At 39.4% G+C, this 19,841-nt stretch overlaps 1 protein-coding gene across 1 annotated transcript; it reads left to right on the forward strand.

Annotated features, from left to right (window-relative positions):
* Positions 1 to 483: 483 nt before the first annotated feature.
* LOC107549830 (protein capicua homolog) lies at positions 484 to 19,649 on the forward strand. The gene is made up of 16 exons (XM_016231003.1): positions 484 to 700; positions 983 to 3,436; positions 3,564 to 3,714; positions 3,932 to 4,025; positions 4,278 to 4,460; positions 6,050 to 6,182; positions 6,296 to 6,583; positions 8,411 to 8,496; positions 9,938 to 10,814; positions 10,882 to 10,885; positions 12,387 to 12,585; positions 12,716 to 12,840; positions 14,503 to 14,654; positions 15,500 to 15,631; positions 15,724 to 15,849; positions 16,954 to 19,649. Exons 2-16 carry the CDS (start codon positions 1,150 to 1,152, stop codon positions 17,223 to 17,225), a joined length of 5,109 nt encoding a protein of 1,702 aa, XP_016086489.1. The 5' UTR covers positions 484 to 700; positions 983 to 1,149; the 3' UTR covers positions 17,226 to 19,649.
* Positions 19,650 to 19,841: the final 192 nt, after the last annotated feature.

Raw genomic sequence — 19,841 nt, forward strand, 5'->3', positions numbered from 1 at the left:
AAAATGATTAGAACACTAGTATTTTCACCAGCTAAAAAGATGGTTTTAAGTCAGTTATTTCTATCTTTTGCTGTAGTGTGTCAGTAGGAAATATCAGTTTACATTTCCAAATGTTTATTTTGCCATTATTTGTAATAAAGATCTGTGTTTGCACAAGGAGTCTGACAACAGCCAGCGCTCCACACAGAGATCTGATCTGATCATCATCCAGTCTGTCTGGAACGACATGAAGAAACACAACAAACTGAGACAGACTCAATCCAGAAGAACTGTGACAACGTCTCCAAGATGCTTCAAGAAACATACCTGCAAAGTACCTACAGTACTGTTAAAAGTTTTAGGCACTTGTGTAAAAATGCTGTAAAATGAGGACGCTTTCAAAAATAATGTCATAAATAAATCTTCTTAACTTTAGTTAACTAAATTAAATCAACATTTGTTGTGACCGTCCTTTGTGTTTGAAGCAGTGTTTGGTTTTGGTAGGAAGAAAGAATGCGTAAGTAGTAATGTGTAAGGATGGTATTGTACATTGAGATGTTGTAGTGCTGTGACAGGAAGTGAGGACTGTAGGGGTGGATTGCCTCTGTAACGAATGCAAAAAGGTCATTTGAAAGAGCGAGCGAGAGAGAGCCTTAGAGTCACAGAAATACCACTGAACAAGGAATTCCCCCGCCTCCTCTGATCCAGCCAAAAAACCAAAGTGAGTGTGTGACTTGTCTGGGCAAGCATTTATCTTTGTGCTCTGTCGTTGTCAAGTTTTCTTGTATTAAGTTGTGTTATATCCACTTTTTAAGGCTACGTTATATAAATTCACACTTATGAAGATGTCTTGATGAGATTAGGCACTGAACTTAAAACTTTATTTTCTGCACTAACTTGTTTTTGGTTGTATATTCTGTTTTCTATACTCCCAATACTCTGTATGAGAATTGTAGTGCTGTATTACAAACTGATCTATCTCATGTGCTGTGTTTCATTGCAGGATCTAATTTAAGAAGGAAAGGACAGCGCAAACAGGAAGAGGCTTGGACAAGAACAGAAGAAAAAGAGAAGGGGCGGGATGCAAGAGGAAAACAGAGTGGAAGATATTGATAGGCTGGGACTCGCAGGAAATCAGGAGGATTAGAGACTCTCTTAGAGCAAGACAAGATGAAGCCCATTAAAAAGCAAGAAAGGCGGTCTCCCCCATCCACTCGCGCCAAGGGAGTTAAGAGGAGGACAGCGGACAGTAGCCCACAGGAAGAGAAGAGAGAAACAGAGGAAAAAACCCAAATTTCACCTACCTCTCCCAAGAGACATATCTCCTCAAATTCTGACTCATCACAGGAAGGGCCACTGAGAAGAAGCGGGTCTCCGGAAAAGGAGGGGGTCCTCAGTATAGCAGTGGATTTCGGGAAGACAGAGGAATGCCCCGGAAGCTCTAAGTCTGGCGGAACACAGAGTGACAGCAACAGTAGCACGATCAGCGCCAGCAACAGCCCCAACACTTCTAGTCGCAAGACGGCCACTTTTAAGGCCCGTGTGCCTAAGAAGAAGTACACCTCGGAGCACTTTGCTGGAAACCATGGCAACGCCAGCACTCCCAGCACACCCCCACAGAGCAGCAGCAGCTCTCATAACGGAAGTGGTGCTAATCAGGGCCCAGCTGCCTCTGCTGCACACACGGACCTACACGGTCAAAGCCAGCTGGCTGAGGACAGCATCACTGGGTACGGACACAGCAGTGTAACAGGGCCTACAGGTAGAACTGCAGGTGAGTGCGGAGAGAGGGACAGGCCGAGCGCATCCAGCCCACAGCGTTGCTCCTCAACCGACACAGCCAGCGAACACTCGGCTGACCTAGACGTGACAGCTTCAAGACGTGATTCTCACTTCAACTCCCAAAAGCCACAAGCACATAGCACTTTGACATCCATGCAGGAGAGCCTGTCATCTGGTCTAGCCGGCGTCCTCGCCAAAGGTCTCAAAAATCAGAGAGTTCTGGCCCGACAGGGTCCCAGATTAGGGGAAGGCTGGCCTCACGATCGGGGCCGGGAAATGTCTGATGTGTTTCGCACTGGAGTTGTGCGGAGAGTTAGCGAGGAGCATGGGATTGTGGAGGTACAACTAAATGGAGAAAAGACCATATGCAAGTACCCATTTCGAGTGGCTACTGATTCTGTTGACCTTATTCTAGATGCGTCACCTCCCGGTGTGGCCCCGGTGGCTATAGGCACACAAGTCTGCATCCCCTTCGGAGGAGGTGACGAGGGCAGTGAGGGAGCGCAACCGTGGTACAGAGAAGGTATAGTCACTCAAGTAGATCCACATCCAGCTGTGTCTTTCCCATACCGTGTTCAGCTAAGGGAAGATCGGTCTGATGAGAGAAAGGAGAGGAGAGGTGTGGAAGATGACGGAAGGGCTCAGGCCATTTGGGTCTCACGACAAAATCTCCGCCTCCTGGTTCCTCCTTGGGATTTAGAGCCGCCCCAGCCAGCAGAGCCAGGGATTGATGGTAGGAGGGTAAGAGAACGAGAGTGGGAGGAAAGAGAGGACATGGAAGTGGAGCAGGAGGTGGTTCAACTGACTAGACCAACGTTTGTTCAGAGTTTGCTGCAACCTTACCCCTCACCCCATTCTTCTTCTTCTGTCGTTAACACTGCCATCACATCTGTATTCAGTGTGGCCCCAAACAGAGACTGGGAAAATCACAGAGAGAAGGATCAGGAAAGAGACTTGCATAGGCACTTAGAGAGAGAAAGGGAACGAGAAAGGGAGAGGGAGAGGCAAAAGCATCATCCTCTTCATTCATCCACCCCAGATGGGGTGGACTTGGAAGTCAGCTGTCTTAGCCAGCTAAGGGATGGTGGCATCACTGCCTTGGGAAGCAAAGCTCTGGGGGCTCCTTCTCAGCATCGGCCCATTCTTTCTAAACCAAACTACCTCAACCCTCACCTTTCTGTGGTGAGAGGGCTCAGCACCCCGATTGCACCCCACCTGCCTCTTGCTCCTCACCCAAATCACCCCCCTATGCTCGTGGGCCTGGATTCAGTCACAGGTGCGGCAGTCATCTCCTCCACGTCCCAGCTTCCTCCCTTGCCCCCAAGCTCTTCTCGAGGCTCCCTGGACAAGACCCCCAGCTCCAACTCGCATGGTGCATCAGGGGGTGGCTCTGGATCCTCGTCCTCTTCGTCACGTTCCCGCACACCCCTCACGGCCGCTCAACAGAAGTTCAAGAAGGGCGATGTGGTGTGCACTCCTACAGGCATCCGCAAGAAGTTCAACGGAAAGCAGTGGCGAAGACTGTGCTCACGTGAAGGCTGCTCGAAGGAGTCGCAGAGGCGCGGCTACTGCTCTCGGCATCTCTGGCATTCGTTGGTTCCTTTTCTGGAGACCAGCCAGACAAAAATGTCCATGCAGCCTTCAGATGGCCAAACACTTGTAAATCAGAGCAAAGGTAACATCTGAACACTATAATTTGACATTGCAAGATTTTCTTGTATGATATTGCATAGAATATACACAAAATCACATTCAGAATATATGCTTTCTGTTGATGTTGTGAAACTGAATTAAACGTGCAGAACCTCGCTGTGGAGTTGCCCTTGTGACTGAGGGACCTACTGACCATCCAGCCCCAGAGAGAGGTTCCCCGTCTTGCCCCCCTCCTATTGCTGAAGACCCACCCGTGGAGAGAGGAGGTGACAGTGAGACCGAGAGTGATGCTGACGACCTGTAAATATCTGTTGCATCTCACCTCTTGACAATGACAGCAAACATTTACATTACAATATAAAAAAAAAAAAAAGGCTTTGTAAGGACATGTAATATACACATATTATGGGAAAAATATTTTTATTAAAAAAAATCACAATAATTGTTATTTTTTACATTTTGCTTACTGTTTTTGATGCAAATCTCTGTTCCTCTTATTTTTATATTTTTTAAAAAGTTTTTTCCCAGCTCAAGACACTGCTCCATTCACCAGCCCAGTGAAAAGGCGCACACAATCTCTCAGTGCACTCCCAAAAGAAGGTGACAAGAAGGTAAGTTTCGGGCTGCTATTCGTGTTCTTTTTTTTTCAGTTGCCTGGTTTCCTTTGAGTATCACCAGACAGCCCCGCCATCTCACTTTTAGTGAGTGCTGAAAAATTACCCAGAAACTTGTCAAGGGTTTCAGGCTACAGTCGTTAAGCATTGCCATCATACAGTTCCCTTTTTATCTTCTGTTGAAAGTGTTATACAAATGGACACTCATTATTTCTCCAATCTCTCTCTCTTCTCTCTCAAACCACAAAGAGGGAAAAGGACCACATCAGACGGCCAATGAATGCATTTATGATCTTTAGTAAGCGGCACCGTGCGCTGGTTCACCAGCGGCACCCCAACCAGGACAACCGTACTGTCAGTAAAATACTGGGTGAGTGGTGGTACGCGCTGGGACCCAAAGAGAAGCAGAAGTACCATGATCTTGCCTTCCAGGTACAGTCATTTTTGTGAAATATTATCAAATGCTGCATAAGAGAAAGATGTCATGCCAATATGTTGTCTTTCCTAAGACATAACGTGGAGTTAAAACGTGGTTTTGCATCTGAATTAGTGATAGACTGATATCAGTTTTACAGTGGTCGATATACAGTATGTACTGTAGATGCAAATATCTGGAAAGCAGGATGGTTGATGGCCAATTTAATGCCAGTACGCACTAGTATTTTTTTCTCTCTCATGCTAATCAAGGCTCCTTTGTTTGATCAAAAATAAACTAAAACAGTAATATTGTGAATTATTACAATTAAAATGTAGTTTATTCCTTTGATGCAAAGCTGAATTTTCAGCATCATTACTTCAGTCTTCAGAGTCACATGATTCTTCAGAAATTATTCTAATATACTGATTTGGTGCTTAACAAATATTTCTTCTTCTTCTTCTTCTTATTATTATTATCATCAACAATGTTAACAAAAACAGTTGTGCTGCTTAATATTTTTGTGTCAACAATAATACATTTTTATTCAGCTTTTTTGATGAATAAAATGTTCAAAAGAACAGCATTTTTTAAAAATAGATATCTAACAATATAAATTACTATTACTATCATTTTGGATAAATTTAATGCATAATGAATACATTTTTTAATCTGACCACAAACATTTAAACGGTAATGTAGTGTAGTGTTATCGAAATTAATCATTCATCAAATTTATTAAATAAAATGATCACAGATTTAAAAAAATATGCATTTACATTACTTTTGTGTAAAAATATTAGAAATTGGAATATGTGCATGATTATTATTGATTAAGCCTGTTACTTTATTATTAACTTATCAGTAACTCAACATTTAAACGGTAATGTAGTGTAGTGTTATCGAAATTAATCATTCATCAAATTTATTAAATAAAATGATCACAGATTTAAAAAAAATATGCATTTACATTACTTTTGTGTAAAAATATTAGAAATTGGAATATGTGCATGATTATTATTGATTAAGCCTGTTACTTTATTATTAACTTATCAGTAACTCCCCTAGTAAAAAAAAGTAATATATTTAAAATACATTTATTTCATACTAACGATAGTTCAAATCTATTAACATATATTACTGACAAATTTACTGACTTACTGATATAAAAATGATTCAACTTTATTTGGAGTACTATTTGTGCACAATGCACACTTATTAATAATAAGCCTAAAATATGTTTTAATGTCACTATTGATGAAGATTGTATGATCTTTGAATAATATTGGTCTTAAAATGCAAGATATTTAAGGTGTACCTAAAGTATATTTGCAATAGTTCCACTTTAGCACAATCCAATATTGTTGGATTAGTTGGATTTCAGCACTACTTCCGCACAATTAAAGTGCTTTAAGTACAAAATTAGTTGTTCCAGTTTAGCAGACTTTAAGTATACCAGTTTAGTATACCTAAAGTATAATTGCAGGGTATTTTAATTAAGTTCATAAATATCTAAATGTATTTGTAGTATACTTGGCATGAAATAAATGTATTATAAATGCATTTTAGTATATTTATTTTTCACTAGGGTTTTGCTCTCTTTTAGGTGAAGGAGGCTCATTTCCGAGCTCACCCTGATTGGAAATGGTGTAACAAGGACAGAAGGAAGTCCCTGTCTGAGGGCCGGGGAACTCCAGGGGCCAAAGAAGCTCGAGAGCGCAGTGTGTCTGAAAGCACAGGTCTGTGTGGGAGTTTGTTTATATGCGTGGGCGTTTGTTGGTCTTGTGAAACTATGAGTGCATAGTAGTGTGAAACACAACTGATGTTAAATTAACCTTCTTTGTTTCCCCAGAGGCCCATTCCACATCTCAGGGGGCAGACCACAAAGGAGCAGGGCCCAGCTGGACTTCACCTCGGTCTGACGCTCACGGAGGATCAATGGGAGGGCAGCTTCAACGGCCTCGCGCCTTTTCCCAGAGCGCTGTGCATATTCTGGAGAGGAGGGAGAAGGAGAGAGTGCTAGAAAGCACGAGACTGTTTCATCCCCGTGCCCCTGCTCACCCTCGACGACCGAGTGAGGATGTGACCAGTGATGAAGAGCCTATGGTGATCTGCGAGGAGGGGGATGATGATGTTATAGGTAAATTACGTGCATCATATCCACCTCATTTTGCAACACAAAAGAGAGCTATTTTCTGTGAATGTGATTCATTAGCCGCTGTAGGTAAATAACTGGAGTGCAGCAAATGGTAAAACTATTTACACTACAAACCGGTGTGTTTATAATACATTAAAATAAGATAAGAAATACAGGTTTGCAATATCAAGCAGATGTTTTGGACTGCTACAAATAACTGGAAGTGAATGACACGGAAGGTCTTGCGCATTTAAGTTACAAATTGCCATACATTAAAAATAAGATGGATACATCTTTGTCAATATGATAAATAGCAGCAACCTTGAATGCCCTAGCAACCATCCAGAACTCCTTAGCGTCACTGTGGCTAGTTTTGCATATGCACCACTCATAGTTCCTTCAGAAATGTAAAAACTGGTTACACTTTATTTTACGTGTCCTTGTTACAGTGTAATTATACATTTAAGTATTGAGTAATATTAATTAACTCCATGTACTTACTATATGTCTAGGGTTAGGATTAGGGTTTGGCTTGGGGTTACTTCCATGTAATGATGCATAATTAATTGTTATTATACTAGTAAGTACATGTAATATGTATAACAAGGACACCTTAAAATAGTAACGAAAAAGTAATGATCTTTCAAGCATTAACTATTGTATTAATGTTTATTTATGTAAGTTATTATAAAGTGTTGCCAAGAGAAAGCCTCACTTTTTATGCTAGAGGTCTGGATCTATTGAAAAAAACATAGGGTCTTATGAAATCCACTTTATTTTGTCTGGATTCCATTTTTAATGGTTTAATTACATTTGAATGCTTAAGAAGGATAACAAATCAATTGAATTCATACAGTTTTAATAATTTATTCAAAATTGAACAATATTAGAGACCTATGAAATTTATTTTTTTTGTTTCCAAATTCCATTTTTAATAGTTTAATTAAATGTTAATAATCAAAAATTATAGCTAATCAATTGAATTCATAACCTTTTTATAATTTAATGATTTATTAAAAATGTGAATAATAGATAAAATAATAATTTTTTTTTTTTTCTGAAATTCGGTGTTGCCTGTTTTAATTTTTCTGGATTCTGTGTTTTACAAATGAATTATTGAAGTGGTACAGTGGTAATTATTGAACAGTGCTAATCAAATAAATATGTAAAACCTTAACAAGTTAATGTATCTTAAAATGTAATCAAATTAAATTTGAACAGTTCCTTTTATTTTTTGGTAAACAAATTGCCGTACAACAGAGTGAAATGGTAGTGTAGTAGACTAAATTGCAACACACATTTACACAGACATGCAGAACATGCAGACTTCATATTTAAATAGAGGCTTTTCATGGTTTAATATTCACAGACACTATTTTATATCAGGATTTGTGTACAGCCCTACTTTTGATTTATTGATCCAGATTTAGTCAAGTTCTGTGACATTCCGCATTATGCAATAAATTCCATCTCTATGACTGGATTCTGCATTTTGGAAAACATAAGACCCCAAAATCCCCTGATCTTTAGATAATGCTGTTATACATGGAACGTACCCACCATCAGAAAATGATTATCCTTCAGCGATTCGGTTTTGATTTTACAAGTGTTTTGCGTTCAGTTCTCATTTTCTCATTATTAGTCAGTCCTGACTGATTCTTGAGTCTGTGTCTCCCACGAGCTCTGTGCTCTCTGATGCACCACCACCATCCAAACATCATTAATTCATTTTGGAAAGGCAAAATCTCCTCACTGCTCGGCACTCTCAGTCCCATGAGTGTGAGATTTGCAAGCCCTGGTCTCACAGCTAACGTGTGATTTCCCCCACAGAAGACGGCTCCATTGACCTGAAGTGTAAAGAGAGAGTGACAGACAGCGATGACGAAAACGAGCATGCAGATGAATCTGACAGCAAGGTAACAACTTGATACATCACATGGGTAGTTGGCATGACATGTCAAGCAATATGTCCCACATTGCATCTGTTCGACTATTTTGAACTTTTTTTACACTCCTGTTAAATTGTTATGCATGCAGTTTTAGGTCATTTTTAAATGAATTCTGTACTACATGCAAACTCCAAATTCCTTTGGAAATGTGATTAAAAACTGACAAACGCACACTTTCACATTACACAAGTTATAAAATCTTGATGTTTTAAAAATGTCAATGTTATTCGCCTCCTAACCACATCCAGCTGTCATATGTCATCTAGAATAAAGTTAATGTTTATATTTAATTGATGAAAAGACCATCTCTCTTTGTTAAGAAATATATGCTTTAAATTAGATTCGCCTCATTACCATAACAACAGAAATTATATTTGCTCTCATATAGTTATTATTTATAAAACCAGATTATTTCTGCATCTGTGTGTTTGGTTGTGTGGCAAGTAACTATTATTTCTTCAGGATTTTCTTGTGAGGTTTTCCACGCCAATGGATATACCCACAAGGCAGCAGATGTCTCTAAGCGTTCCGTCTCTTAGATGGTTTACTAAACAAATTGTTGGCCTTAAAGGGATAGTTCACCCAAAAATGAAAGTTCTGTCATTATTTACTCACCCTTGTGTCATTATTTTAGTATAATTGAGATACTGTTATAGCTTTTATCAGTATTTCGAATGAGTTTTTAATTTTATATATTCCATTTTAATTAAATTTAGTTTTAGTAATTTTGTTGTTTATAATTTAAATCACCCTTGTGTCATTATTTTAGTATAATTGAGATACTGTTATAGCTTTTATCAGTATTTCGAATTAGTTTTTAATTTTATATATTCCATTTTAATTAAATTTAGTTTTAGTAATTTTGTTGTTTATAATTAAATTTTTTTTATGTCTACAGTTTTTATTTTTGTTTTAGTTATTGTAGTACATTAAGTTCAATTAAATGATATGCCATGTGTGTATACATATATATACTGTATATACACACACACCATTTTTTTCCTCCAAAAACAACAAAAATACATTAAAAGTAGTCCATATGACTTTTGCACTATATTCCACATTGAGCCTTTCTGGAGCTAAAACTGTAAAAAAGCATGACGCTCCCAGGGAATGCATGAACTTAAAAAATATATAGTTTGAATGCAAAGTTGCTTTGGAAAAAAATGTGTTGGCCAAATGCATAAATGTAATGTCAATGTAAAATCCAAGTGGTCTGAAGCCATACATGAACTTTGTGTAGAAAACTGAAGCTGTTTTTCACTTAAAATTTTATTGTAATTTTATGTGCAGTAATGAAACACACACCCTGACGCTGACATCAAATCCAGCATAAATGTGAATGAAATGATCAGATAATCAGAGTAAAATAGTGATCTTATGCCACAAATGATCTTTTTCTCTTCAGCGCACCTTCCAACCAGTCCATTCCTCTTTGGCGTTCTCTCCGACTGGCACAACTGGCAACAAAGACAACGAAGACGGGCGTGAAAAGAACCTGGAGAAGAAGGAGAAGAGAGGCATGGGTGGTGCAGAACTGGATAATGGGGGGCCCAAAGAAGGGAAAGGAGGAGGTGGAGGATGGCAGGTTCCGTTCCATGTTAATTCGGCCTCCGTCACTGGTATAAATGCCACTTTGCTGCACGATGCCGGGACATACTCTTCGCAAGGCGCTGTCAGGATGGCCCCCACCGTGGTGACCAATGTTGTCCGTCCCATCACTAGCACCCCTATCCCCATCGCCAGCAAGCCAACTGATGGGGGTGTGGCTGTTGGGACTCTACCTCCGAACGGGAAGCCCAAGCTACTGATCGGAGCAGGAGGAGGTGGGTACTTTCCCTCCTCTTCTCCCAAACCTAATGGCCAAGGAAGCTTAGTAACTGGCCTAGTCCTGGGAGGAGCCTTCCCAAACCAACCCACCGTTCAGCTCATCACCCCACCACAACCTACTCCATGCAATGGAGCCCCTAGTAACAGTGCAGTACCCCTTCCCCTGCTTCATCACCAGTTCCTCCCTGCTGCCTCCATTACGCCCCCTAGTAGCGGGAAACCCATAACACAGGTGCAGTACATCCTTCCAACTCTGCCTGCAGCTGCCAATCCCAACAGTCCCTCCTCCCTGCAGACCCAGCAGCCCTCCAGCATCCTTACCTTGCCCAGTGCCGCACCCACCCATGTGAGCCTGGCCAATGGTGTACATTCAGGGGCGGGGCAAGGAATAAGATATGCTTCAGTCGCAGCAGTGGGAGGAGTCAGCGCGGGAGGTGGAGGTGAGATTTGGGGCAGTTAAATTGTGGTGAAGAAACCGGACACGCGTTAACTTAAATTCAGGGTTCCCACAGGGATTTTGAGGACTGTAAAATTAATGGAAATAAATCAAATCTTTAAATAAATGGACATTTTTATAGTAAATAATAGACATTAAACATCATTTAATTTTCTCTCTTAAAAAATGTATTTGATCAGTGTAAATTACCGTACCATTTAGGGGTTAGTAAGAATTTTTTTATGTTTTCGAAAGAAGTCTCTTATGCTCACCAAGGCTACATTTATTTGTTAAAAATACAGTAAAAATTTTAATATTCAGAAATATTATCACAATACAAAATAACGTTTTTCTATTTGAATATATTTTAAAAAGTAAATTATTTCTGTGATGAAATCACATTAGAAGTCATTCTAATATGCTTGAGTTGGTGCTCAAAAACATTTCTTCTTATCAATGTTGATAGTTGTGTTGCTTAATACACTGAACAAAATTATAAACGTAACACTTTTGTTTTTGCCCCCATTTTTCATGAGCTGAACTCAAAGATCTAAGACTTTTTCTATGTACACAAAAGGCCTATTTCTCTCAAATATTGTTCACAAATCTGTCTAAATCTGTGTTAGTGAGCACTTCTCCTTTGCCGAGATAATCCATCCACCTCACATTTTAGAGTGGCCTTTTATTGTGGCCAGCCTAAGGCACACCTGTGCAATAATCATGCTGTCTAATCAGCATCTTGATATGCCACACCTGTGAGGTGGATGGATTATCTCGGCAAAGGAGAAGTGCTCATTAACACAGATTTAGACAGATTTGTGAACAATATTTGAGAGATTAAAAATTAAACGTTTTTTTTTTTTTTTTTAGGATTTTTTTTTTTTTTAGTAAAGTTCAAGAGAACAGCATTTATTTAACCATCACTTTTAATCACTTTAATGCACCATTGTTGAATAAAAGTAGTATTATTATTATTATTTAAAGTAAAAAAAACTTTGAGCAGAAGTGTATATCCACAGCCTCTTTGGTATGTCTGAAGTTTTTGTTGACGTCATCCAACCTGAAATGAATTTATTTTAGCTTGTATTATACTTAATTTAAAAAAAAGAAAAGAAAAAAAAGAGGTTAATTTTTAAAATTTTTCATGAGTAAACACCACTATTCTCTAGTTGAATTTAATATGAGGGGAAAACTTTAATGTTGTGTGTGTGTGTGTGTGTGTATAGTGATTTTTAAAAATAAATAAATTAAATCAATTCTTATATTCAGCAAAGATGCATTAAATAAATCAAAAGTGACAATAAAGACATTTATGATGTTAGGAAAAAAAAATATATATATATATATAATTTCAAATAAATGCTGTTTATTTCTTTTAAACTTACTATTCATTAAAGAATCCTGAAATAAATAAACAAATCTACAAAAATATTTATTTTGTGCCATCATGATTAATATAAGCTTTTGGTTATACTACCCATCTATACTTCAATAGATACTACAAAATGGATATTATGGCTATTTCAAGATCTTTAACAGCAGTTGTCATTAAATATTGATTAAGCATTTGCATTACTGTATGTTCTTGCAGTCCCTCATGTTCAAAATGTTCAATAGGTCAGCATTGTGAAGGGAAGGAGGATGGAAAGAAAGGGAGCAAAATGGAGCTAGAGTCTGAGAGAGACGTAGGAGGGGACCCGTCTCAAGCAGAGAGAGCTGAGAGAGCAAGAGCGATGGAAGGGGAGACAGAGAGTCAAGCTGAGATCAACAGCAAAGACGAGAGTCGAGAGGTAAGATGCTTTTCTCAGCTGTACAATCCAACTTTACTGAATTCAAACAGTTTTCATATGAAACTCAACTGTGCAGATTCAGATCCCCACATTCTTCCATAATCACCTTTTGTTTTATTTCTTCTTTCAGGCAGGACGCAGGGAAGCTTCTGTTTTCGACCCCCCACCACCCCCTTTGCAGACTGACCCCCCTTCAGTTAAAAAGACCAAGTTCCGCCCACCGCCACTGAAAAACACCACTGATGCTGGTGACAAGTGAGTGGCATTGCCCATGATCAGTCGAGAGCAGTTTTTAGTTGACCATTCATAGTATTTATTATTATATAATTCATTAGCTTTTATTTCTATATTTTCTTTCTTTACATTATTTAATTGTTTGTTTTTAATAATTTGTTATTTAGCTTTAATTTATTTTTAATTTATTTGTAGTTTAGTAATATTAGCACTTCAACTCAAACTTGTTTATTTCAGTTAGTTGCCAGGCAACATTTCACGTTTAAATTTTAAAAATTAAAAGGGGTCCTATTATGCTCTTTTACAAAGTCTTGATTTTGTTTTGGGGGTGTACTAGAACAAGCTCTCATACTAGGTTGTTCGAAAAACACATTATTTTTCACTATAATACCATTTTACTATCACTATTTTACATTATTACAACACCTCTCTCCCCAGTCTGGCATGAACGGCTCGAATAGTTCCTGTATCAAATGAAGGCCCGCCTTCTGAAATATGAAATGTGTTGTGATTGGTTAGCTGGGCCAGAGTGTGTTGTGATTGGCAGCACTCGTCGCCTGGTCGGGAAATGTCACGCCCCTTACCATAGCCGCCTGCGAGCTTCAGTGTAAATATTGCATCAAAATCAAATCAATTTGAGAGCGATTTAAACCCGGATGATTGTAACCACTCTAAGTTCGTCTGCCTTGGGAAAGCTAGCGTGTCTCCGACATAGTGATAACACTCGTTGCCTTCTCTAGTGCAGCTCAACCACGTCTCGTCCCATTCGTCGATATTTGTGATCTCACAAATCCCGGAAAATATGCGTTGTAGTCCAAACGAGTCGTTCGTTGTAGTTTTTGAAAAGTGATTTCTGTTTAATAAAATATCTCCTTTTGAAGTGGACTTTGAACTTTGCAACTTTGCAGATCTTTTTTTATGCTCAAACAGCAACATTACAGACTAACTCAAGCTGAAAAAGTGAAAAAGCATAATAGGACCCCTTTAAGCTTACGTTTTCGGTTTAAAGGTCCAGTTTAAAGTTGACATTTTTGATCTAATATATATTGCTTTATTTCAGCTGTAATTCAAGCAATAAAGACCAGTTTAAGTTAACAATAACAACAACAGTTAAAAGCCAGTGGCACAAACATTGTAACAGTATCACCATTCGGCCAAAAAACGTAATATGTGTATGTACACAGGTGCATTATATTTTTAGCCAGTGTGTTGCAAGCATGTGGTCAAGGTTATATACTGAATATACTTGCGTTACTGTAAAATAAACACATCTTAGTATTCAAGGTGGCAGTGGACCTTCAAATATTTTTGACATATATTTGATATTACTCTGTTATCTAGCTACAGTTTACTAATTTACTTCAAGATTTTCTTCAAACATTTGCGCAGCCATGACAGTATTTGACCTGGAAGGGAAAACTGACTGTAGTGCACCATTTATGCCTAGTATGCATTGCTACACATTTGTTTGTACTTGTGTATCTTTCAGGCCTTATTCTTTTGCATTTACACCAAATTAGTAGTCACTGGTTAGTCACATCCCTCCATCCCTGCTCATATCTTTCACAAAGTACTATTTATGTGGTTTGTAAAACAGTTATTCTGTATTCTCTTTTTTACATAATTTCTCTTCTATGTCAGTTATTATTTCATTTTGTAACAACTATATTTGCTCTTTCGCAGGGCGCTGTTTGGATCCTCTTTTGAAGAGCGTCTTAAAGAGCTGCCGGAGTTCAAGCCTGAAGATGTGCTGCCCTCTCCCAATCTACAGAGTCTAGCAAGTTCCCCTAGAGCCATACTGGGCAGCTACCGCAGGAAGCGGAGGAACTCTACAGGTGAGAGAAGATTATAAGGCTACGTCCACACGAAGCCAGAGCTTTCCCTATCCAATCTTTTTTTTCTCCTCGTCTCAAGAAATATCTGTGTCCACACGAAACCACAAAACGGACACAAAAAATGTAGTATATATGCCAAACCAGTATGTGGAGCTGTAATTCTGCCACAGAGATACACTAAAAACGGAGAAGAAAAGTTGGACTATGCGCATAAACCTTTAGCGCGGTATACAAACGAACATGGAACAATACATTTATTAATCTGTGTTAATGTTAGTTAATTAAAAGACAATCGTTCAGTGTTCGTTCATGTTGTTGTTGCTGTTACGTGACGTAGCGGTGTCTGACTAGGGGGGAGACGTGGGCTGATGACGTCATCGTTTCAGAAAATATACGGATTCGCTGTCCACATGAAAACGCAAGGGTGGCGTTTTCAGATTTATCCACTCTGGGACCCAGTTTCAAAAAATATCAGTTTCACTCTCCCAAAATCCCGGCTCCGTCTGGACGAAACGCCTATACGATACAAAATGTATGCGTATACAGCTAAACGTGTCTCCGTGTGGACGGGGCCTAAATATAATGAGAAACTGCACAGTCAAATGCCATGTTTTTCTCAGACAATCACATGTACATTCATGCATTTAGCAGATGCTTTTATCCAAAGCAGCTTACAAAAGAGGAACAAAAGCAATTTATCAAAAAGCCAATAATATACGATGCCAGGTTTAGTAGACAACTACATTGGGAAGCAAGCAAGATCTAGGTGATTCTTTTTGCCCACAGTTTGCTTTTTTGGGTGATTTTGGTCCCTCCTTTCATAACCTTTTTTTTTCCTTCCTTAGATCTAGACTCCGCCGACGACCCCAGTTCACCACGGAGGAAGAGTCGCCGCTTGTCCAGCTGCAGCTCAGAGCCCAACACGCCCAAGAGTGCTGCCAAGTGTGAAGGGGACATCTTTACCTTCGACAGGGCTGGTGGGCTCAGTTTTATGCTTAAACTCAGTCTCATGAACCCATGCATAAAAATATTTATTCATGTGTGTTTTCTTATCTTTTGTGTTTATCAGTTGGAGAGACGGAGCATATTTCGGAGGAGTCGGACCGTGTGCCGCATTCCTCTCTGCGTAGGATGTTGGACCAGCGGCGTGCGCTCGTTATGCAGCTCTTCCAGGAGCACGGCTTCTTCCCCTCAGGTAACATCAAGTTAACCATCTCTCAGTATAGCACAGCCAGACTTGAATGGACACTTTTCACATTTCCGGGTTTCTCAGCATCCCCATTTGCTCAAATAGCAAAAGAAAACTTACAATAGTGTTTTCACGACATTCGATAAAATGAAAAAATAAATAGAGAGAGTGAGAACGGCAGTCAGAAGAGAGAACGATGTCAAATTAACCGTCACTCCCTTAGCCGCTGCATTAGAAACACTCTTGCATTAGTGTTAACTATTTTTTTGTAATTTGACGCAAAGGTAATATAATACAAAGTATAGTGTTATAAATGTACATACACTTTAAAAAAAAAATGAAAATATAAAACATTTGGAAGGATTTGTGTTGGTGGTTGAGGAGATTAGTATTAGAGTGCCCAGAAAAGTGCTATATAAATGTAAGGAATTATTATTTATTATTATTTTTATGATGCTGATGTCCAGTGAAACGTGACAATCACAGTCTTGTACACAGGGTCCATTGAATTTATACTTCTGTTGAGCAAAAAAGTCAATTTCAAATAAATGCTGTTCTTTTGAATGATCTATTCATCAAAAAAATCAGCATTTCCACAACAATATTAAGAAGCAAGTGTTTACAACATTGGTAAGAGTAAGAAATAATTGAGCAGCAAATTAGCATTTAAGAATGATTTCTGAAGGATCATGTGACACCGAAGACTGTAGTAATGGCTGCTAAAATCACAGTTACATTTTAAAAAATTTAATTTTAACGTTTAATTAATTCCTATGAAAATTAATTAAATGTAACTAATTAAACTACGAAAGTTTGCTTCCACCAGAACTCAGAGTTTGTTTCATACCACAGTTCTGACTTTACATCTCAATTCTGAGAAAAAGCCAGATATAAAGTTAGAATTGTGAGATATAAAATCAAAAGCGCGAAATGTATGATAAAAAGTTAATTTTTATTAATGAATAAATTAAATTGATTTTTATAATTAATATAAATTGTTTTCAAAACAAAATTGTACAGTTATCAAATTCATCGCTTCAGAGGCTCAATGATATGCAATCAGCCATTGTTGTGAAGGCAAAACTTAACTTGCATATCTTTCTGGTACAGCGCAAGCCACAGCTGCCTTCCAAGCTCGCCACTCGGACACGTTTCCCAGCAAGGTGTGCCTGCAGCTGAAGATCCGCGAGGTAAGGCAGAAGATCATGCAGACTGCCGGCAGTTTTGAAAGCGTGGGAGGCGTGGCCATTGGAAGCTCTGACTCCGCCTCTACTCCCGGACCATCCAATCCAGCGGCCAGGGAGAATTCCGAAGCGGACGAGAAGGGCAGGGCCACGGAAGAGCCAAAGAAAGACGCGGGCGATCCGCAGGAGTCGAGATGAAGAACGACGGAGGAGACGAGCGGAACGAAAGAATGAAAGACTAATGTAGGGATGGATTCTAGAAATGTGTAAACCCATTTCCGCTGGCGATATACAGTGCAGCACTTATGTGGATTTTGCTTCGTTCCTAATCGAACTGATTTCGTTGCCATTGCGTTCACTTCGTTGATGTTCTGTTGTTATGCACAGTTACACACACACACACGCGCACACACACTTTATGCAATTACATAATAATATCACTTTCACACATTAACGACTTGCACAAGGAGCGCATGAGGTCGCACTCATTTGCATATGCCACTCGTGTTAGGCCGTCATTGGTCCACCTCTGCATTAGGGCGTGGCTTTACTTTCTGTCGGAATTTTAGTGCCCTTCAATGCTGCACCACAGGCAGCACCAAACCAGCCTGTCTGCACACGCTCAGTAAAGCCCCCTGCGTGGGGCCAGCACAGATTTTTATCGAATGGACTGAATGTTTTAGACGAGAAATTAGACTGTTTGAGGTACCGGTAACTTTCAATCCAAAACAGGGATGGGCCAAAACGGGGACGGGGGGGTAGGGGGTACAAATGCGCTTGCACTTTCATTTGTAAAGACCGAGAGACGGAGGAAAGCAATAGCCGGGGGAGGAGAAGGGTCTTCGTGCGAATGTTACGCTCCCGTGACGGGGGACATGCATCGGCTGTTACTGTTCTTCAGCACGGGCTGTAAATTCACAGGTTTTTTTTTGGTTTTCGTCCCAGAAGCAACAAACTCAAGACTCGTAATCACGTAGACCAGCGGAGCAGAAAACAGAGGCTACGGCGACCGCCACAATCGCATAAACAACAACAACAACAACAACAACACAGCACACTCAAAAGCGAGAGAGGAAAACGTTGTCCTAACCTCGAAAAGAAGACTCAAACGAATAGAGACACTACCCCTCTTCGAATCAACGTGTAGTTATGCTTTGTCGTTTTGTTGTTGTGTCGTAACGGTGGAACTGACTGATATCCTATTTTGTATTAGCTTGCGCCTCTCTTCTTCTTCTTCTTCTTCTTCCTCTAGTAATATTTTCAGCATGGACTAATCCAGCTATCTAAGTGTTGGAGCGATTACATCGAAAAGAAAAAAGACTCTGGTTTAGCCTCTTAGCTGAAGCTCCTCTTCTCTGGCCACCGACTTAGGCTTTTCGCTGTACACTGTATATATATATATATATATATATAACCGTGATGGCTGGGGAGGGGGGCAGAGGGTGGGCACGAGGCTCTCTCTGTGTTCTTTTCCTCGTTTCTTTCTTGCTTTTTTATATTTCAATCAGGTGTTTGCACAATATATGGTCCTAGACCATGGTTTAAATCAGGAAAGTATTTGTTTTTAGATATTTAAAAACTAACCAACGACTTTGTTCCATTGCGTTCGATTCTCCCTTTCCGCATCCCGTAAGGAAAACCCTTATTTTTTCATCTCCTTAAGACTTTTAACCCAAGTGTTGATGGAAAGCGCCACTTTAAGCGCTGGTCTGGAGTCAGAGTAAGCTTTGTAGTCTGCGACGACCATTTCGATTCGGGATTACGCAAGGGAAAGCTGACCCGAGACCAGCGCTGGGGCGGCATTTCTCAGGATCTCCTCTTTCTTACTCTGCCTCTTCTTTCATTGGTGCAATAGGACGTGGGTGGGAATTTTTTTTGAAGTAGACGAGTGACCTGTTAGTGCCATAGATTTTCACTGTAGAAGCTGTAATAAAAAAAATATATATACATATATTGAAAGGAGAGTGGGGGGAAAAAATCAATGAGTATCGAGAGAGAAATCCAAACTGAACAAACTAAAAAAAAAAGTAACCTAGCACTTTCTTGCGTCTGGTTTTGCTGAAAGAGAAGGAGTGATGAGTATAAAAATGCTACTCAGTCTTCACTTGAATGTGTGACAATATAAATGTATAAATATACCTATATATTTCTATATGTCCATGATATACAGATGTCTGTGTGTGTGCGAGCGTATGTACTTAAACATTACATGCACCCTGACAAATCAAACTTACTCCCGAGCAAATGCTATTCATATTTTCCCTCCTGAAAATGCAGTGGCACTACATTAAAAGACTGTTAGGATATGCCTGAAAACCGGTGGCTACTGACGTGCGCGAGGAGAAATCGGCATATAATGTAACCATTCAGCTCGATTCTGAACTTGATTATTATCTGCCCTTTCTTTCCCTTCCCCCAGCGACAGACAAATGCTTGCACACACACACACATACCTGCACATGTATGCGTGTACACCTTATGATTGTGTATCCAATAAACTGTCTTTATTTTGGAGAAGGAGTTTTAGAGTGAGAAAGGTGAGTGTAAACTCATCAACAGGCATGTTGACCATGTGCAATATTTCTAAACGAGATTATTGAAAAAATTAAAGACCTAACACAACGCTTGGTTTTTGTGTAGTTCTTTTCGCATGTATGATAAAGGTATGTTATAGATGGATGGATAGACAGACAGGTAGATAGTTAGATATACAGAATTCATGATCTTTATCAGACCTGATTTATTATCTTTATCAGTAATAAGGAACGGCTTATTATTTGATTAGTATTTTTTATTTAATATGAGTTTAATTTG

Source organism: Sinocyclocheilus grahami, unplaced genomic scaffold (genome assembly GCF_001515645.1).
Source record: "Sinocyclocheilus grahami isolate Dianchi unplaced genomic scaffold, SAMN03320097.WGS_v1.1 scaffold382.1, whole genome shotgun sequence".
In the NCBI taxonomy this organism is placed as follows: domain Eukaryota; kingdom Metazoa; phylum Chordata; class Actinopteri; order Cypriniformes; family Cyprinidae; genus Sinocyclocheilus; species Sinocyclocheilus grahami.